This window comes from Kwoniella dejecticola, chromosome 11, assembly GCF_000512565.2.
Source record: "Kwoniella dejecticola CBS 10117 chromosome 11, complete sequence".
Taxonomy (NCBI): domain Eukaryota; kingdom Fungi; phylum Basidiomycota; class Tremellomycetes; order Tremellales; family Cryptococcaceae; genus Kwoniella; species Kwoniella dejecticola.
Genome location: NC_089311.1, coordinates 1,099,953 through 1,120,518, shown reverse-complemented (window position 1 = coordinate 1,120,518; position 20,566 = coordinate 1,099,953). Strand labels below are relative to the sequence as shown.

At 48.0% G+C, this 20,566-nt stretch overlaps 6 protein-coding genes across 6 annotated transcripts; 2 read left to right on the top strand and 4 right to left on the bottom strand.

Moving 5' to 3' along the window:
- Window positions 1–2,161: 2,161 nt before the first annotated feature.
- Window positions 2,162–4,656, bottom strand: I303_108550 (uncharacterized protein; the record flags this gene model as incomplete). Its single annotated transcript, XM_018410400.2, has 14 exons — window positions 2,162–2,190; window positions 2,326–2,360; window positions 2,449–2,501; window positions 2,584–2,648; window positions 2,747–2,917; window positions 3,037–3,098; window positions 3,200–3,606; window positions 3,674–3,752; window positions 3,818–3,833; window positions 3,942–4,115; window positions 4,220–4,328; window positions 4,405–4,442; window positions 4,504–4,534; window positions 4,594–4,656. The coding sequence occupies 14 exons, from the start codon at window positions 4,654–4,656 to the stop codon at window positions 2,162–2,164; spliced, it is 1,332 nt and encodes a 443-aa protein (XP_018260209.2).
- Window positions 4,657–5,308: 652 nt separating this feature from the next.
- Window positions 5,309–12,515, top strand: I303_108549 (uncharacterized protein; the record flags this gene model as incomplete). Its single annotated transcript, XM_065969860.1, has 32 exons — window positions 5,309–5,465; window positions 5,540–5,577; window positions 5,656–6,052; window positions 6,124–6,365; window positions 6,430–6,458; window positions 6,546–6,624; window positions 6,695–6,805; window positions 6,885–6,912; window positions 6,995–7,240; window positions 7,324–7,493; window positions 7,558–7,864; window positions 7,939–8,058; window positions 8,133–8,283; window positions 8,375–8,672; window positions 8,767–9,217; window positions 9,307–9,335; window positions 9,428–9,541; window positions 9,632–9,662; window positions 9,752–9,803; window positions 9,891–9,981; window positions 10,061–10,156; window positions 10,238–10,321; window positions 10,410–10,456; window positions 10,575–10,620; window positions 10,718–10,808; window positions 10,891–10,937; window positions 11,030–11,350; window positions 11,480–11,538; window positions 11,634–11,800; window positions 11,917–12,044; window positions 12,164–12,310; window positions 12,429–12,515. The coding sequence occupies 32 exons, from the start codon at window positions 5,309–5,311 to the stop codon at window positions 12,513–12,515; spliced, it is 4,461 nt and encodes a 1,486-aa protein (XP_065825932.1).
- Window positions 12,516–12,907: 392 nt separating this feature from the next.
- On the bottom strand, window positions 12,908–14,922 carry I303_108548 (uncharacterized protein; the record flags this gene model as incomplete). The annotated part of the gene is made up of 3 exons (XM_018410402.1): window positions 12,908–14,177; window positions 14,241–14,370; window positions 14,493–14,922. 3 exons carry the CDS (start codon window positions 14,920–14,922, stop codon window positions 12,908–12,910), a joined length of 1,830 nt encoding a protein of 609 aa, XP_018260211.1.
- A 1,431-nt stretch (window positions 14,923–16,353) lies between these two features.
- Window positions 16,354–17,948, top strand: I303_108547 (uncharacterized protein; the record flags this gene model as incomplete). The annotated part of the gene is made up of 8 exons (XM_018410403.1): window positions 16,354–16,548; window positions 16,614–16,645; window positions 16,713–16,755; window positions 16,821–16,896; window positions 16,969–17,220; window positions 17,299–17,390; window positions 17,464–17,585; window positions 17,672–17,948. The coding sequence occupies 8 exons, from the start codon at window positions 16,354–16,356 to the stop codon at window positions 17,946–17,948; spliced, it is 1,089 nt and encodes a 362-aa protein (XP_018260212.1).
- Window positions 17,949–18,371: 423 nt separating this feature from the next.
- On the bottom strand, window positions 18,372–19,101 carry I303_108546 (uncharacterized protein; the record flags this gene model as incomplete). Its single annotated transcript, XM_018410404.1, has 3 exons — window positions 18,372–18,665; window positions 18,746–18,835; window positions 18,931–19,101. 3 exons carry the CDS (start codon window positions 19,099–19,101, stop codon window positions 18,372–18,374), a joined length of 555 nt encoding a protein of 184 aa, XP_018260213.1.
- A 321-nt stretch (window positions 19,102–19,422) lies between these two features.
- On the bottom strand, window positions 19,423–20,097 carry I303_108545 (uncharacterized protein; the record flags this gene model as incomplete). Its single annotated transcript, XM_018410405.1, has 3 exons — window positions 19,423–19,719; window positions 19,808–19,894; window positions 19,966–20,097. 3 exons carry the CDS (start codon window positions 20,095–20,097, stop codon window positions 19,423–19,425), a joined length of 516 nt encoding a protein of 171 aa, XP_018260214.1.
- Between the last annotated feature and the right edge of the window lie 469 nt (window positions 20,098–20,566).

Here is a 20,566-nt window from a genome sequence, read left to right as displayed (position 1 = left end):
GAAAGGTAGTCGTGGCAACGAATATTGCCGAAACATCTCTTACGGGTGAGTTTGCTGTATATCATCAACGGGGTGAGTCTCGCTGATAGTCCTACAGTCGATGGTATCTTATACGTGGTCGATGCGGGATACTCCAAATTGAAGGTGTACAATCCGAAAGTCGGTATGGATGCATTGCAAATAACGCCTATCAGTCAAGCGAATGCGGGCCAACGTACGGGTCGAGCAGGACGTACTGGTGCAGGGTGAGTAGAAGCGAAGTCTCGCATGAAAGCCGTAGTGCTGATTAGTGGCATAGATTCTGTTATCGGCTATTCACCGAGACCGCCTACCTAAACGAGCTGTTCCCGAACAATATCCCCGAAATCCAACGTACGAACTTGGCCAATACGGTATTACTACTTAAATCGCTTGGTGTGAAGAATTTGCTCGAATTCGATTTTATGGACCCTCCTCCGCAAGAGAACATCCTCAACTCGATGTATCAGCTGTGGTGTCTTGCGGCACTCGACAATGTTGGTGATCTGACTTCCCAAGGTCGAAAAATGTCGGATTTCCCGATGGAGCCTTCCTTAGCGAAGATGTTGATCGTAGCTACGGAGTACAAGTGTTCCTCGGAGATGCTCACCATCGTCTCGATGTTATCGGTCCCGTCTGTCTTCTATCGACCTCCTCAACGAGCTGAAGAATCGGATGCCGCCAGGGAGAAGTTTTTCGTGCCGGAGAGTGATCATTTGACGTTACTACATGTTTATACTCAATGGAAATCCAATGGGTGAGCAACCATCCCATCCGTGTTCAGTGCCAATATCGAGGAGACTGGCAGCTAATCGCGTTTGAATGGGATTAGTTACTCTGACGGATGGTGTATGAAGCATTTCTTACATCCCAAACTCATGCGGAAAGCACGTGAAGTCAGAGGACAACTGGAAGATATCATGAAACAGCAGAAAATGGAAATTCTTTCCGTAGGGACTGATTGGGATATTGTCAGGTAAGCTTCATTGCTTTTGTTGTCATCCAGGCTTGACAAGCTTATGCCCTTGCAGAAAATGTATTACGGCTGGATATTTCCATCAAGCTGCTAGAGTGAAAGGTATCGGGGAGTACATGAACGTCAGGACTGGAGTGGGTGGTAGCATCAGCAATATTGTTAGAGCACCAGAAGCAACAAACTGATGTCATCATGTAGCTGCCTTGCGTCTTGCACCCCACCAGTGCCTTGTATGGTCTTGGATGTACGCCAATTTCAATCTAGACTATATTGAATGGTGTGCTGACTTTGTCGTAGATATGCCTGACTATGTCGTTTACCATGAATGTGAGTGATCGACGGGAGTCCATAAAGTGTTTAAGCTGACATCAGTTATAGTGGTTCTTACCTCAAAACGTGAGCATATGGTACAGCTCAATCGTAGTCATGTGAAGCTGACATCCCGCAGAATACATGCTGTGTGTGACGTCCGTCGACCCATACTGGCTGGGTAAGCTATCTTCTGCTTCTGACAACTTGACATTCAGCTGATAGAGCATATTTTAGCCGAGCTGGGAAGTGTATTCTTCTCTATCCGAGAAAAGAATTTCGATGCTCTTGCACGAGCCAGAGCGAACCAGGATTTCAGCAAGAAGACTGAGATGGAAGCAGAGATGGCCAAGCAGAGGGAAGAGTGAGTAAAGATGACCAAACCAATACTTTATTCATCGTAACGGATCGCGAGGGAAAAATCGATGATACTGATATTACGTTTGATACACAGGAGAGACCGTGCTCAAGCGGAAAAAATCCGATCGGAAGCTGTATCGCGCACGCCGAAGATCGGAGGGATGGGCGTGGCATATACACCGAGGAGTGCGGGTATAGGAGCTGGATCGAGGTCTTCTGCTACGCCGCGAAGACGGACGGGCGGGATCTAGTGTAACGAGATCAATGAATGATTCTGAAATATTGTATCACAAGTTTTATCATATGCATTGCAGAATATTTTGTGGGAATATGGGATAATTGCTAACCAACGAATGCACGCCTACTGACTCTTCTAGCAAGATCAAAACTACCTGGGGATGATAGCTTATCCAGTGGAAGTCTTGCTCGATCTTCGACAGTAGGTAAGACCTCTCCGAAGTAAAGGTGGACCACCTGTATAAGTTACTGTAGCTGGGATTATATTGATACAACAAGCGAAGCAGAATCTGCACGCAAGACCGTATGCGCTTGACTCAGCCCCAGCGCCCAGACTGACAGCGTAAAAGTGCTCAAATCGATCGACCGACCGACCGCTCTTACAGTATGGTTCACACACATAGAGAAGGCGAGGGCAAGCTTACCAGCAGATTGATGTCCAGCCGACACGATCGTACAGCTGACCACCTATGATGGTTCCTATAGCTGTCGGTGCGGCTATACGTCGGAACGATCAGCATTTTCAAGTTGCCCTCGAATGGACCCACTTGCCCCAAGCTACATTTAGGGCTGCGAATTGATGTAATTCGCTAATTCCTTCCTACGAACAAAGATCTGCATCAGATCGCACTGCACGCGCGAGTCCATTGGAGTATGGTGAGTCGTGATGATACAGAACGCACGTTGTCCCTAGTTACAGCGGACACTTCGACCCCGATCGGAGCGAGTGTACAATTCAAGAACAGATCTAGAAGAACTCGTTAATTGATTAGCTGGACGAAGCATCTAGACGATACGTTTTCACAAGGAAAACAGTGCATCACAGGACTTTCACGTGGGACTTACTCATGAACCCAAACGAAATGATGAACCCGATAATACTTTTCTTGAGAATCATCAATAAACAGAACGGTGCCGATAACAGCGACGTAGTGGGAATTAGCCACTCCGCACCGAATCTGTCGGCTAGATGACCTGTCACAACCCCAGTGAAGAGGACAGGTGCGATGGTCGCCACTAAAAGAATCCAAAATCAGTCGCCTTCCGGGTAATCGTATTGATACACGTATGGACACTGGCCCGAACTAAGTCCTACACTTGCTCAACTGCAATACTGTAAGATGAAAACCACTTACGATAGACAAGACCGACAAAATGCGAATCCTTACCCCACTCGTCTCTGAATCGCAAAGTCAAGCTACAGTACCACATAAACGATCAAACGACTCAGTTTAGTTTTTCTTCTTTTTTTTTTTTTTTGGAAGGAACAGCAGAAGAGCGAACGTAATGATGACTCACGTAGGATCGATAGCGCCTATGATCATGCCAGAAGCAAAATTGACCCCGATCGCAGTTAGGCTACGAGGAATCGAGAACAGGGTTATGATAACTTCCACAGGCGACAATTGTTTTTTCTCCTTCTTGACTTGCGCTGTCCCTTTATCTGGCGTCCCATGTCGCTGTACTTCTTCTTCTTCTTCTTCGCTCGGATTCTGCCTGCTCGGCGCCACAACGCGGCTAGTGGCATCACCCCTTTGTGGTATCGTCTCTAGCGGGACTTCCGGTTCCTGCTTCGCCATTGGGATGTCCTTTTGCTCGATAACGAGCCATCTAGCAAGAAGCTCGATACTGCATACCCCCATACAAAGCACCCAAGGGCCTTTCCAGCCGAATGCCGTGTACAGCCCACTTCCCGCTGCTGGACCCTACCAATCCTCATCGTGAGCCGGGAAGAACTCTCTGTAGTACGTGAGCTGAGGTTCTGACACTTACAACTACGTTGCCTAGATGACTCCCTGTGAAGGCTATTCCGAGCTGTCGACCAATTATCTTCTTATCGACATTCTCGCAACTGGCTCATATTGCATAACCTGATAGTCATTCTCTTATCTACCTGAAAACATTTTATTGACTCACATTAGAGCGAAGCCAACTGTCAGAGTGCGAGGGCGAGGATTAGCTCTTGATCGCCGCTCACTCGTGTTTACGGGAGAAAGGTGCCACAGCGTGTTGTGCTGTACGCTTTCGGCATATGACTTACCCGACCAAATGACTGTACATGATAATCCTTGGATGATCCTAGCTAGAATCATCACCCAGTATCGCTTCACCAAGATCAGAAGTAACAGGGACAATTGCATGGCGCAAGTGGCGATTATCATCGGACCTCGGCGCCACAACTTCCTGTCGAGGAGAATTGCGTTCGGCAGAGTATCTGAAGCGGAATCCTCATGATCAGCTTGTGGCTCGCTCGCCCATGACCAAACAGAACAAAACAGGATATCTTTTTCGCTGAGACGCGACGCTGTGCTTACTTACAGACTGATATGGCTATGCAGTAGGCGAAGAGGAACCAGGAGGACTTGGTTGATATGTGGGTGTAACCTAGATCTTCCAGTCGAAAGGGTATGACTGGTACGCCAACCATCTGCAGCGCGATGCGCAAGATATTGAGCGTATTCTTACTTGAACTCGACGATTTGAACTACGGAGACTCGACTCACGTAGACAAATGCCTCGGTCCAAGCACCGTAAGTAACGACTATATGAACGTTAGCTGGACTCAATCGTGGCATGATTGCAAGGACCACCGATGCACTGACCCGAAGTAATATACCATGTCGAGCTCCGCCACTAAACGTAGGTAAGGCGACCGTTAACAAAGCATTTCGCTTTCTCATATGAGCACTCACTCGTGGTACCTTCCGATGTCCACGGTCTCCCTCCGGGGTGAATGATGAGAAGACCTTTCTCATCGATATGCGGATTGACGTGGACAAGTCAATCAAGCCGGTCACTGATAAGATCGGGCAGTGAGATCGGCTGAACAGTGATTGGCTTCAGTCGCCTCAAGTACGCCTTTCTTCGCACTGCAAGGTTACTCAACCGCTCGTACCAAATGCACACTTCTGTGAACATGCTTCTTGAAGCCGACAAGCAAGACGACCAGTGGCCGAGTCGTAAAGCTTCGAATCTCGACCCAGATCCAGGTCCAAGAAGCGTATGACGAGATGAGGCAATTTCCTTTCGATCGAAGCCTCCGTTAAAGTCGGACTTCCAAGCGACGGTAGCTACTTGAGAAAGGAGAGACGATTCTCGACTGGTAGCAGACTCCAGGAGTGGGTGAAGTAGCTCCTTTGTATCAAGATCTATTGAGAATTTCGATGACTCGAAATGACTTCTTGTCGGACGGTCCAGTCGTTGGAGCTGATCATCTTAGATCTTTATATCCACTGACAGTTTTGACTGGCATCATCTCTGAGCCTTCTCCTCTTATCTCTTGGTCTAACGAGTTCCCCTTACCCTGAACAACCCCCTTCCTCGCCCAAGTTGCCACCCACTTGCAGTTCTGCACTACCCCTTCGCTTACGCAACGAGACAACGTGAACTCAGTTACAGCTGTCGGGTATGCCTGTGCCGTTCTACAAGCCCTCACCTGCTCCCGAAGCTGTCTTCCAGGATGAGACAATACCGCTTGAACACGCCAACATCTTTTCTCGTTTCTTGTACACCTGGATATCACCTATGCTAAAAGTGGGATATTCGCGACCGTTGCAGATCGAAGGTAGGTGTTTTGCATGTTCATCTTTTCCATCTACCGTACGACGGATGCTCTTGCTGACAGACCTCGTCATGTAGACCTGTGGGGTCTGAACGAGAATCTCGAATGTCAAACGGTAATTGACATGGGTTTCGGAACAGCTTCTTTGTTGTTGTAGAGCGCTGACACTCTTTATGATGTATACATCACATAGCACGCCGAGAGACTGCAAAAGCATTTCATGCGCCGCATGCCGCCTTCGCGACGTCCCAAGATATCCAAAGACGATGCCAATACAACGTCACTCAATGAGCAGCTTCCTCGTAACGAAAAGACATACGAGTACACCGAGAAACGAGCATCTGATCAGACTAGAACAGAAAAACACGAGAGTAGTCAAGGCGACTTTCGAAGCAACCACCCCAAGGTGAAGCTGGGGGAGCCAGAACCAGAGCATATTCGTCTCTACGGGATGAATAAAGCCAAGAAGATAGCATATGACAACCTGGCGATCGAGGATGGAAAGGAATACGATATGAGCCTATGGTATGCTGGATACTTCGCTTTCTGGCGGCCTTATTGGACAGCTGTCATCTTCAGCATTGCTGGACGTAAGTCCATTCCTCAATACTCCTGAATAGGTTTTTTCCGGTGAAACAGCATTGATCTTGGTATGCTTTAGAGGCATTACGGGTCACTGCGCCTCTAATCACCAAGAAGCTTATCGAGTTTTTGACAACGTCGCATACTTACCATACCGCACAGCAAAATGGAGATTCTCTCGAAGGACTCGCCGTACCCCAGAGTGTGGGCCATGGAATTGGTCTAGCAATTGGGCTCTTCGTGATGCAGTTTGTGCCTAGTTTACTGTTTTTCAAAGGAGATCAAACGGAATTTGTCATGGGATCTCAACTGAAAATGGCGGTAAGCTGAGCTTCGTGCGTCCGTTCTGATGTCCACCTACTTACGTGACCTTTTGTATGTTCAGCTTGTAGATCTCATTTCCAGGAAGTCCATGTAAGTCTCTTCCCCCAACTTGTCGATCTTCTGATATCCTCGTGAGTCGGCTGTCCAAGGGTAAGCTGAACTGGCCTGTCGGCATAGGCGTTTATCGGGAAAAGCAAGAAACGAGATGGATAACGGTCGTCTAATCACACTGGTATCGTCAGACTGTAACATAGTTGTCAGTACAAGAAAACCAACACACCAACGCGAAAGTCATCCAAGACGCTGACCCTCAGGATTTCGAATAGGAGTGGGCGATGACGACTTTCGCCAACCTCGTCATCGACCCAATCACGATCACTTCGGGTGTATCTCTCTTGATCTACGATCTTGGATATTCAGCTTTAGTGGGAGTCGCTGTAAGTCGATTCGACGCGGACAAGTAATTGCATCGAGCCCTGAGAGCACTGCTCGTACTGACACAGAATGGTCTGATAGGTATTGGCTATCGCTGGACCCACACAGTGTAAGTGATGACTGGATCCTCTTCCACTCGTTCATCAAGAAAACTGATGAAGGTCCTGATACATGGCTATATCGCGAAATAGGGTGGATGGTCCGAAGATTCATGGTCTTTAGCGATCGACAAGAACAACATACGGACAAGCGAGTCAGACTTCTAACGGAAATTCTCAATAACGTGCGAGCGGTCAAGTCATACGCATATGAGCGATTCTTCGGCCAAAAGGTATCCGATATTCGTCGAGATGAGTTATACAATCTTAGAGGCAAAGCATTGCTGAGAGCCGCAATGACCGCAATCTTAAACGTTATTCCTATGTTTGCCGCTATCTGTGAGTGAGAGAAAGCTGAACAGCTTACAGTATACAGCACACTCAAGAGCTATATGCTGCTGATGTCTCGGTCGGCTGCATAGTGACCTTCGTTACGTATGGTCTGACCGGACACGAGTTGACTGCCTCGGTCATCTTCTCGGGCTTACAGTGGTTCTCGGTCATCCGAGTCCCCATCACTCTTCTCCCAATGACTCTGGCTGCCGTGGGTGATATGACGGTCTCATTGCGCCGGATTCGAAGAACTCTCAAGGTGAGTTGCAAGTCCGCCCCGAAACGAACCTTGTTGTAGCTGACATGAGAGACTGCGACTTCAGGCTGATGAGCTGGAGGATACGCTCAACATCAATCCGGAGTTGGAATGTGGTATCGACGTCAAAGCAGATTTCCGATATGACCCATCCCCGAAATACAAGAGTGGCGACAAAACTGAAGCTCAAGGGGAAGCAATCAAGGGAGAGAATGTGGAAAAGAGCCGCAAAGAGAAGCGAGCGGAAGCCAAGATCGAGAAAGCAAAAACGAACAAAAGGAAGAAGCTTGGATTGCCAATGGACGTAGATCCAGATGAAGAGGATCTAGATATACCTTTTTCGTTGAGTGGCGTTGATTTGAAGATTCCACGAGGTCAGTAAGATAAATGATGGATTGATAATTGAGGGCCGCGCTGAATAGTCATTCTGTACCACCAACTCATTCAGGTGCGCTGGTCTGTGTCGTTGGGCGAGTCGGAACGGGAAAGACGACCCTGTTGCATGGCTTGATCAACGAGGTGCGGAGAATCAATGGACACGTCTCGTTCGGTGGCAGAGTCGGATATGGTGAGGAATGTGGCAGACACTGATCGCACAAATTCATGCATAGACAGCTGACGATTCCGATGTGCCTGCTTTAGTGCCGCAACAAGCTTGGGTCCAGTCAGGAACCGTGCGAGATAACATCACTTTCGCTTCCAATGAGGTCGACATCGATCAAAAACACATTGACGAGACTGTCTTTGCCTGTGCGCTACAGACCGATATTGAAAATTGGGAACAAGGTGACCGGTAAGTCCTGCGACATAATGACACAATCGTCAGCAGCCTTAATTACCGACTTTATTTCAATTATCGCTAAACCATTGCGTCGATATGGCAGAACGACAGTTGGCGAAAAAGGTATTACTCTTTCAGGTGGACAACGACAAAGGCTATGCCTTGCGCGAGCAGCATCTGATCAGTCGGAAGTTGTCTTGCTTGATGATCCCTTATCAGCGGTCGACGCGGCAGTTGGACATCACCTGCTTGAGAATTGCATACTTAATGGACCGTTCGCCAACAGGACAAGGATTTTGGTCACGCATCATCTGGATGTTCTGCCAAAGGCCGATTTAGTGCTGGTCATGGACCGAGTGTCAGAGCATGAGGGACGGATTGTACAACAGGGGACATATAATGTGAGTCTGCACCGGTCCAACGTTTGGCAGCAATGCTTAGGCAGCTACAGAGGAGGGCGACCGAATTCTGATGATCAATTGGGGATTTCACCAGGAATTGAGAAGTCAAGAAGGGATATTCCGCTCGTTGATGAACGAGTTCGGCGCTATCGAGAAGCACGATCAGCAAGTCGATACAGATACTGAGCAGCGACCAGCTGAGGAATTGATCGATGATCAGCGGAGCAGCTCATCAAAGGAAATCGAGGCTGAAGATGGGGCAGATCTGCCGGAGGACAAGTCCGAAGAGCGACCTCAAAATACGAAAACGGATGAGAATGATACAAAAGAGTTCATGGACGAAGAACGGGTCACCGGTAATGTGACTTGGGGTACTTACAAGGCATATTTCGGTGCCTTGGACTCCCCTGTTTACATAGTGCTCTGTTCGGCATCTCTCCTTCTCACTCAAGCGTCATCAATTGGTAACTCACTGTTCCTCGGATTTTGGACGGGATCAAGCATAGATGGGTTTAGCCAGGGTGAATATATGGGTGTCTACGGCGGTAAGCGAGTCCTTCCTTTCTCACAACCCATTGGTGACTGGCCTATTGCCTATTGATCGCGGCTGAGCTGATCTTTTCGACTGTATCAGGTCTTGGTGCGGCGCAAGCATTGTTCAACGTCAGTGGCAACTCCGATTCCCCACTTTTTATCAGGGGGTGTGTCATATTGACAACGCGATGTGCTCACCTGCTTTCCTGTATGTAATTCAGTTCGCTACCGTCTTCTCCATAGCTCTGGCGGGTATGAGAGCCTCGTTCAACCTTTTCAACGGAGGTTGGAACGCGGTCATGAGGAGTCCGGTGACATGGCATGATCAGACACCTGTAAGTCTCGTTGGTGAAACGCCACAGTACATTATCGCTCACTCGGTGCTATCTGGGCTCACGTCGCTGTTGCGACTCTCATTCGATTAGACTGGCCGAATAATCAGTCGACTATCCAAAGGCAAGTCGTGTTAAAGTCTCTACATATATACGCCCCCGTTCTGTCCCTCCCAATATGTTCTATCCGGATCCGCTGACGTATTTGTGCAGATATTCGGATCCTTGATGACCGCTTCACTATGATATGGTATCAGCTGCTCAGGTGAGTGTGGCTTATACTGTACTCAATACTCAGGTGACTGATTCTGTGGCTTGATCGGACTTGCCGTACTCACACTGTACTAATCAGCAACACCCTCATCATCGTCGGTACAATGGGCCTAATCATCTACACATACCCATGGCTAGGCTTCATGTTCATTCCACTAGGTTGCGCTTTCGTGAGTGAATTTCAATAGATATGGTCGAGGAATGACGGTACCTTCCGGTCGTTGGCTTGCACTGAGCGGTAGATGTCAGTACCTGTGCACCGCATTTTACACGAAAACATCGAGAGAATTGAAGAGAGTAGAATCGTTGATCCGAAGTAATTGGTATACCGCCTTCAGCGAGCAAGTGAGTGGCCTCACGCCGCATACTGCATAGATATACTCCAAGCTTCGCTAACCTCTGTGACGATTCGTGCACCACGAACAGCTTGCAGGTTTGGCGGTCATCAGGGCATTTGGTAGGCAAGAGACATTCCAAAGTCGGTTGCAGCATGGCTTGAACCAAGAGCAAGTGAGTGTACTGAGCTCCTCGAAAATCACCGAGTGTTCCACTTTGAGAAGGTAATAACAGCTAATCAGCGCTTTGCTCAAAACTTCAGCAAGCTTACATATTGACCGTAGGTCGTGACATCCCGTACTCAACGGAGTGTGTATACTGACCGATCACATATATTCGCCCAAACTTACAGATTACTTGCCAAAGGTATCTCTCAAAGGAAAACGACTAGTGTGTTCGTGAGGATGCTGATGCAACCTTGCTGTAGATGGTTATCTGTCAGATTGGAAGCTCTCAGTCAAGGTATCATCCTAGTAAGTCCTCTCATAAGCTCTGATGCACTCCTGCTGCGACAAGGTAGCTCGGCAGCATGCAGTACAGCATGCTAATCATGTCTACCGCCATGAATAGCTCATTGGGATTATCGGCGTCGTCAACCGGAACCACGTTTCGCCTGAGCGATTCGGGGTAGTATTCACGTATGCTTTGCAATCGGCATACAGTAAGTCCATCCTGTGTCCAGCTATACGCCAAGTGATCTCCCAGTGAAAAGTATCGTACCTCTAATCTGTACTGGCTGTCAGTCTTCACTTTGTTCGTGCCTCTCTGGGCTCAATGCGAACAAGATATGGTGAGTGGCGGCAGGTCAACATCCTAACGATCATACTCACCGGTCCCACCTCACGTACATGTTGAACTGACATTTCACGGTTTAATTGCTAGAACTGCGTCGAACGTTTACATCATTACAACACCCTCGCCTCAGAAGCTCTTCCCTTTGTTCATGGCGATCCGAAATTCGATGAATGGCCTCGCGAAGGTTCAATCGAGTTCGATAGAGTGTGTCTGCGTTATAGACCTGAGCTACCAGTGGTATTGAACGATCTAAGCTTTACAATTCGACCAGGGGAGAAGATCGGTATTATAGGAAGGACCGGAGCTGGGAAGTCGAGTGTGGCTCAGGCTCTGTTCAGGACTGTCGAGCTTGATAGTTGTAAGATCGTGGTTGATGGGGTCAATCTGAAAGATTTGGGTTTGGAGACAGTGAGTCACTCCCTCCTCATGCCGGGACAGATGGCAGGATCGGCGCACAGTACAGACTCCGCAAAAAGAGTGGGGTCGATTCGAGCTGATGGCTAATTGGCTGATCAATGCTCCTTGATCTGGTCGTAGCTCCGCTCTAGAATAGCTATTATACCTCAAGACGCCTTCTTGTTCGCAGGCACGATCAGGTAACACTCTTTTAACCGCCTCAATCCTTCCAGGACGCCAACCAAAGTCGGCTAGCTGAAATGCATCCCGCTGAATGCCACCTGTGCTGCATCAGGGACAACCTCGATTTTTCCTCTTCTCGGAGCGACGCAGAGCTAAACGAGGCTTTGAACCTAATCCGAAACCATCCGAGAGTCTCGGCCAACCTTCGAGACAAGCTGAAGCTGGATTCGACCGTGGCTCCTGAGGGATCGAATTTCAGTGCTGGCGAGAAAGAACTCTGTACGGCCTTTTCACTGACTTGCGCATCAGTGTTCACTCACTCTATCTTTCATACTGAATGAGACTTCGTGAGCTGACGCATCCGACCTTGATGGTACAACGGTACCTCTCGACAGTATCGCTTATCCGGGCATTATCGCGCCGATGTAAGATCCTCTTATTGGACGAGGCTACCAGCTCGGTAGATCCAGAGACGGACGCTTTGATTCAGGGTATCATCCAAACAGAATTCAGTGATGTGACTGTAAGCCTATCCCGACAATTTTACAGTAGCGGAGATTTACCTTGACCCTTATTCGTACACGGTGCTGGAATGATGATGCCTGGCTGACCTGGCTTTGCCGGTCACCGTGTTCGTTGCAGCTGCTTTCGATCGCGCACCGACCGCAGACTGTAGCGTATTACGACCGTATCCTGGTACTTGATAAAGGCCAAGTCAAAGAATTTGATACGCCCCTAAGACTGTTCGATGATGAAACTTCGACATTCAGGGATTTATGCGATAAAAGGGTGAGTCAGCTTACAGTAGTAGTGTTAGCTTGCCAACCGAAGCTTTGCTCTTCTATATGACTTACATGATACTCTGGGCTTTGGGGACTGATTGATGGTCTTTGATCCTACTTTATAGCACATCGGAAGAGAAGATTTGGTCAGAATCAAGCAGGAAGCTGAATCCGCCAAGAAATCGAAGACTACTCATACGAGCACACACTAATTCACGGAAAACAATCAGAGTCCTGTTCTGCCACCCATCAGATTAAGACTTCGACTGATCTTTCGTGTTGCATGCTCTGTACATAGCGTTACTCTCTTATTTGATGTCCTGACTACCGGTGATTGATGATTGAAGACTACGCCCAATGACTAATCGAATACATGTGCAAGGTGTGTATATCCTTGATTGCGATAATGTACAACGTTGAAGTAAGGTGTATATAGTATATGCAGATATATGTGAGGTGCTTTGTGATTGTTGTTGATGATGCAATGTGATCGCAAGTGTGTTGAAACCTACTGTATCCTCTACTTGTATATCTGTTCCGCACCAGTCCTACTGTGCCGCGGGACATCCTCTATTCCTCTCTCATGCTCTATTCCATTCTCCCCCTAATATCCATCCTCCCGCAATTTGATCATCAGTCCACCGTAGAACCTCGCCAAATCGAATTTCTCCTTTTTCTTCTTCTCATTGACCTTCTCATTGTCCTGCTGAGCCTTCTCAAGCGTAGCGTCCTGAAGTTGTTTCTTGCTAATTTCCGAATTCTTGTTCTTATCCCCATCTCCAGGTAAGAAATCTGTCACCCAGTCAATTACTTGGCCGACTTGCGCTATATCCCAAGACGATGATGATTGTCCTTCTTTTCCACGTCCTGACGCAGCCTTGGGAGGGGTTCCAGCTTTACCGTCATTCTCATACTCCTTCTTGTTCTTGGAAGTTTCAAAATTTTGTAGCGCCTCTTCGACGGCTTCCTTAGGATTCGTCAACAAGTTTGAGTTCAGATTCAGGCCCAAATGTTGATTCACTCCGTGTTTCGAAGGAAACTCATCACTTTCATGACTGAGCCAATTGTCTTCTTTTTCCTTCTCGAACTTCTTTTCTTTGGAATGATCGTTATTACCTAATCCTTGCGGGAAGAGACCACCCTCTCCTCGTAGATCCCAGTGATGGCACTCATCTACCGCTCCTAAGTATTCACCCCACTTGGCAGAACTGACACTGACCAGACCGTCATTCCCTTCGTAGCTCCTTTTCCCGTTGGGTCCATGTATGATGTTCGAAGAGTCTTCCGCATATCCGTTCTCGGCGGCCGCATCAAGCACTAATTTCGGGAACCACAAGGGGTGGAGGACTGACATTTTCGAAATCCGCCCAGCTACTGAGGTGTATTTGACATAGGGTGAATCTGGGGTGGATGGGTTGAATTGATCGCGTGAGAAAGACGTGGTCAAGTTGGAATAAGCTGGAGAATCGAATATTGACAGCAAGTAAGAAGTCAATCCAGCTGCTAATGAACCGAATGCATCTGATTTCTGCTTCGCGGAAGCATCTTGCAGAGGTCGGGACAATAATGGTGATTTCATCGAATATGGCGGAAGCGATTTAGCTTTACCCGTCAGAGCAGCTGTCGCAGCTGCCGCGACGGATCCGACTCCTATGTTGGCAGCGCACCAGTCCATGAATGGAGATCCGCGATGAGGGGTTCCGATTGTGGTGAGGGAAAGAGGTGTATAGGAAGTAGGCTTGATGGTGGAGATGAGATATCGACAATCTAGACCGCCCATAGAATGCGCTACGAAATTGACACCTGTACCTTTCGGTAAGGTGTCTTTCAGGAATGTATGCATTTGCTCGGCACGTTCTTTGATAGAGCCAGTACTGCGTAAGACCAGTCGAGAGTCAGCTCATTGCCTATGCCTACCGAGAATGACGAGTGCTCACCCTTTGACTCCTACGACCACCACGTCTGCCCCGACTTTATTGCGCAAGACTTCCAAGACATTTGCCCAATAATGCAATTTGAGCGAAGGGAAGAGCGGTATCGGAGTAGCTGTTGAGAAGCCATATAGACCTGAAGGCAAGTTACGACTGGTCAGCTTCCATGCTGATGACGAAAAGAGAGGATCAGGAGAGGCGGTCGATTGAATGATCGAGTCAGGAGCTGGTCGCTGTGAGGAGAAAAGGAGAACTCACCGTGGCATAGTACGACAGTCTCTCTAGGTGGCTTTATCTTTCCACCAACCATCAACCTCTCATCATTCATCAACCTGAATATTTCCTTCGGTCCATCAGGCCATTTTGGGTCCGGTGCTAACGTAGGGAACTTGACATTGGGTTTGTGGTGTTTATGATGATGCGGTCTGTGGCCGTGAGGATCATTATAAGGTAGACGAGAAGGCCCAGCTAGGGGAATATCTGGGTTGGCTGATGACGAGGAATGCGATGCTAAGCCTGCTGAAGCAGCTAATATACGATTGTCATAAGCTAAGTTCGATTGTTTCTGCCGTATATGCTGGATTGCTTTGGCTTTCCCTTTCCCTTTGATAGTCGGTATCGAGTCTACCCATCTATGCACTAGGTACCTTGCTACTGCCAGATACCTGAACGGTGAGAGGGCAGTCATTGGGTCGACACGGCTTGAAGTCTAGGTGGAGTAGGGCGATTTAATTTGGTGGTGGCGATCAAACGTGTGTTGGAGCGGTCCGTAAAAATGAAGGAAGAGCGGTGAAAGAGGGGTACGGTGAGTTGGATGGCATGCAAGATTGGGCGGGTAGGCTGAATGAGCGTGAAGGGATTTATATCATGGATGAGGTCTACTGTACTATGTTGCTTGTCTTGTCATGGATATGTGTTGGATGAGTATATGGTATATGGTCTCGAGGTGGAAAAAGTCGAAAGAAGTTTATGTATTCGGCCGGTTACTGAGTTAGATGCCTATGACGCGGTAGAGCCAGATTGCCACGAGGTCAAAGCGCAAACAATCAATTTGTTGGGGCAATAGGTCTAGAACGGCTTATGATCATGAGCGCGCTGTTTACAGCTAACTTATCCAAGACTGCTTTCGGTAAGAAATAGATGAATCTGCTGCTTTGTTGATCAAAGCATTTAGGAGAGCATATGCGATGGGGAATAGATGGATATCGATTGTCAGGTGATCTATTGAGGACAAATGATGGGGTAAACAGCTGTCAAAGGATCTATCGTAGATCTCCACGGATTGACCTATTTCTGCTGCAATTGTGCCTCACAGTAACTCGCCTCGCCAACTCTCGAACATCATGAGGCGACGCTCGCAGAGGATCCTGACGTGTATACGTGATCAGCCTGATTTGCAGCAGCTGAGTGTGGTTCTGCAGCTCCCTGCCCCCATTGAACATGCATCTCTGCGGCCCCTTGTTTGGGTGGCAAATCTCGCAGAAAAGTGTCAAGGGAAGTCCACGTGCATAACACGCTGTGCTGTACCAAGAAAGCGCGTTTGTTATTTCACCAAAAGCAAAAAGAAAGTCAAGGCGCAGCTCGGGCACAGGAAAATCGAAAAGAACAACAGAACAAGAGATAATTACGAGTACAGCATATGCATAGCATAACAGCGTAGATACTACATAGCACCATTACATCTCACAGCACTTCCCACATCACTGAGAAGATATATACATTCTTTGACTGGATCACTCCCCCTTGTAAATCCATTCACGAATTCTCGGTACGACACAACGCACTCGTATACTTGGCGACGATCATCTTACCAGAGGCTTGAAAGGAGGTTCGAAACGGAATTTCAATCGCGATTCTTGGTACGACCCTTCCCTACTCTCATAACAGGATCCGAGCATCGATCATTTATCGCACATCTACGGCTACGGCCCTCCAACCTGACGACGTATTCTCGATCGAGTTGCATAACGACTCCCGCATTCTATTACTTTCTTTTCACCTCGGCCTTGGCGGTTCAAGCAGAACATAGCATAGCACGATCGAATTATCCCATATACAAATTGGACATATCTTAGAATCGCATTATTCCTCTTCACGAAGACTACAACTGCATCACACGATGTTATCATTCTCGCTCTTACCAGTCACCGCTCTCGCTCTAATCAGCTCAACGTTAGCAGCAGACACCTGTAACGGTCATGCCGAGTTGTGCTCCAGACAATACTCCAATGTCACCTTCATAGGTGCGCATGACAGTTATGCGGTCGGCGATGGTTTAGCGGATAATCAGGACAAGGATGTGACTGCTCAATTGGTCAGTCGCTCTATCCTTCTCAGGACTTAGGCGGAACCAACATACTAAATCATGTGATCACACAGAATGATGGTATAAGGACGCTACAACTACAAGCGTAAGTATCGCAAGGATCGCCTGGACGATGCAACGTATTGGACTTGCTGACGTTGTCTCTGTTACAGTCACAATGCAAGTGATGGTGTGCATTTGTGTCACACGTCTTGTGTAAGCGCTTTCATACATCAACAGCAATACTGTGAGGACTACGCTGAGATCAAATGCTCTTTTAGTCGTTACAAGATGGCGGATTACTATCAGACTACTTTGGAAAAGTGGTATCATGGGTTTCCTCTAACCCCAACGATGGTGAGCCAGTCTTCTTCGGTCTGCATCATGCGATCTATTTACTAACTTTTCCCGTGACATCATTCCTGATAGTCGTTACGATCGTTCTCACTAATCCCGAAAATCTCCCCGTCTCCACCTATTCTTCCATCCTCACCTCTTCAGGCATAGATCAATACATGTATCAGCCATCGTCCTCTGCAATCGGGCTCAGTGACTGGCCTACTCTGGGCGAATTGATAGATCAGAAGAAAACTGTAGTCGCTTTTTTGGACTACCAAGCGAACTTCGACACTGAGCCTCGGTTGATCGATGAATTTAGTAATATGTGGGAGGATGCCTATAGTCAGTGTCCTCTTCACAAGTCTGCTTACGTCTCAAACGGTGAAGGAGCGAGCTAACCTTAGCGGCTGTACCATCCAGACGTCGTGGACGCTTCCTTTGGCTGTTCGGTGAATCGAACATCCGGTCAGCCCAGTGCGCAGATGTATCTGATTAACCATTACCTCGACAGCGTGAGTGATTACGTTTCCCAGTCAACCTGTCATCTTCATCGCTGAACATTGTCCGCATTTGCTCCGTACATAGTCGTATGCTCTCGGAGGCACTCAATTCTGGATCCCCAACAAAGATCAACTGAACGTCACAAACTCGGAATCAGGGGACGGCAGTATCGGATTTCACGTAGGCAATTGCGTCAGCTTGTGGGGGTGAGTTGCAGTCTTACTTTTTGTTCGATGCTATGGTCGATTTCTTTCGTGCGAGAGTATCAACTGCTAACAAGAACATAATCTAGACGCAACCCGAATCACATCTTATTGGATTTCTACGACGCAGCTTCGAACGCGCCCTTCAACCTTGCCGCTTCTCTCAACGGCGTATCGGCACCTACGAATACTGTGACTGCCGGCAGTGGAGCAACGGCCAGCGTGACCAGCGGAGGAACAGCCAAAGTCTCCTCGTCGAGCCTGAATTCTGCTGCTGTGATCTCTCTGGATCTCAAAAAGGGATTATATGTAGGATTGAGTGTAGTGGGTGCATTGGTTTTTGGTATAGGTAGGACTGTTTTGTAGATGTAGATGATCAGCTGGACTGGTCAAATGCGCTGGAGTTCGGACAGGGGTGCATATGTCGTAAGGACAATTAGCTTATGTCATACGATTAAAGGTCTTATTTATGACAGAGCAGTGCAATAGAAGTCGACGAGATAAGTCATCGCAACTACTGTAGCCAAAAAAGCCATTTCCCTTTCCAGAGTCTACCTTCATGTGCCGCTGAGACTGTCTCGAGATGTTGACACCCCCCATCAGTGCAGGTCGTTGGTCCTGCACATACGTCTTCGCATTATACGCTAAGCGAGCATCGTCTTCTCTGCTGTGAGTGATATCAAACATGCGACCCTCGCGCTATCGATACATCGAAATCATTCATCATGATCATGTACGACACAGACATGCAGACGTCGTGGGTCGTTAGGAGACGTGGGGGATGTACATCTACTTGAGTCCACGTCTAGGCCTCTTCTCTTTGAGATCCTTTACATTCTGAGCAGCCGCGATATTCCTCTTCTTACGCTCGGCTTCGTCACGAGATCGATTCTGATCGCGAATAGTTTCGTATCTCCTGATCGTGTCATTCATCGTCCCGTGTCGAAGGACGAACAACAATTTAGCTTTTTCGAGATGATCCATACTGTCATCAGGGATTTCTCCGTGGAACGTAAGCCACTTATCGAGGTATTCTGCTGGTAGGTCCATGAGATCTTCGAAGAATGATAAGTGACGATATCTCTGCTCAGTGAAGGTATTACTGTAACTCGGCTTGGCATTCTCAAATGACTAGGCTTGTGATCGAATATGGGAAAACGCACCTCTGGAATATCATCAGGATACTCCTTGCCATTGACCTCGACTATAGGGGGTAAAGGTCCACCATCACGAGTTACTTCGCTGAACACCAGCTGAGTAACAAAATCAGGAAAAGCTTTTTTGATACACTGATCAAGGACAATTACTGTACTCTATCGATGCAAGCGCCGGTACTATAAGTACTCACTTGTAGCCTCAAGGAGCGCACGCGCTCTGAGATCCCGCTGACTTTGGCTGCCATCTCGTCGTATTGACGCGTGATCGCGATCATCTTTTGTTTGACGATGGCCCATTGCTCTGCCTCTGAGAGCGACTCTATGTTGGTTGGAGATGAGGAGCTATTGGATTCTAAGGACATGATGGAGTCGATGAGAGCGTCTGGTTCAAACTGCCTGCCAGCGGGTGGGTTGACCGGTAGATCGATTGATCCTTCCACAGACAACCAGAAGGAAAAGTTGAATTGACGTTGACGACGCTCATTCATGTGCGCATCTTCCTCACACACACTCACACACTGTTTCACCCTTCTCCGCCCCTGTTTCGCAATCGCGTGTTTGCAAACCCTTACGGTCTTAGTGACGGTGAGCTGTAGAGTATGTATATCTCCGTCATGCTCATTATAGACAACATAGTGCATACTATAGTACAGAAGAAATCGGATGAAACTGAATAAGTGATTTCACTTGACTGTACGCCTAGACCTCTTGTCCTTAAGAATGTGTACACTCTGCGTGTCTTTGATGGATTTCTTCTTCTTGATTTGAGATTGTTCTCGAGCCTGATCTCGTGCTTCCTCGTACCGTGGAACGGCGTCATTCATCGTCCCGTATCGAAGGACGTAAAGTAATTTAGCCTTATCGAGATGATCCTGATCTTTTAAGACATCGAGGTTCTCCCCGTGGAAAGCAAGCCACCTGTCGAGATATTGGGTTGGCAGGTTCATAATGTCATCGAAGAAAGCCAAGTCGCGGTACTTCTGTTTTGCAACCAGAGCAAATAATGTTTGTATCAGTCAATACTGTCTTATTATCTAGTGATCATCTGAGTGGCCAGGCAGAACATACCTCTGGCACATCATCAGGACACATCTTGCCATTGACCTCGATCTTACTTGGTAATGGACCGCCGTCTCTGGTGACTGCGCTGTACGTCTCCCGGTTGCGCGCACAGTCGGATTAGAATTCAAGTAGTAGACTCAAATGAACCGGAATCATCCACTCACTCGCATGTCAATGGCCTGTAATCCAGCACGAATCTTCCTGAATTGATCAGCGAGATCCAGCAGATCATTGGTAGTGTCCCGCATCTTCTCGGCAACAATAGCCCATTTCTCATCCTCCGTAAGCAAGCTCATGTCTGGAGTCGTGTTCACACTCGGTCTCGAGCTGATGCGCCCAGCTTGCACAGACTCGCGGGATACAACTTCTGTGCCGGCTGAACGACAGAAAGCGAGGAAATTCGGTTGGGGAGACTTCGTTCTGGTATTCACCAGTGGAAGGGATAGGCCTCTGCAAGAGTGTTTCTGATGTGCTCGGATCTATCCCGTGCATAGCTGATAATAAGAATGACCGGTATCGATAGTTGTGTGACTGAATGGGTGGAGCCGCACATACAATATCTCCTCATGACCGATGCATAAGAGTTTATAGAATTTCAGGCACTTGAGGCCTGTGCGGCTGAATGTCTCGAAAGAAAACACGAACGCACACGCAGAGCCATGCACCTGCTGAGTCCCCTGAAAGGGGACTATAACGTGAGGCGTCTATGTACAGCTTCCGAAGGAACCCCAGGACGCAAATGCATGTTCGACAAGGCGCGCGATG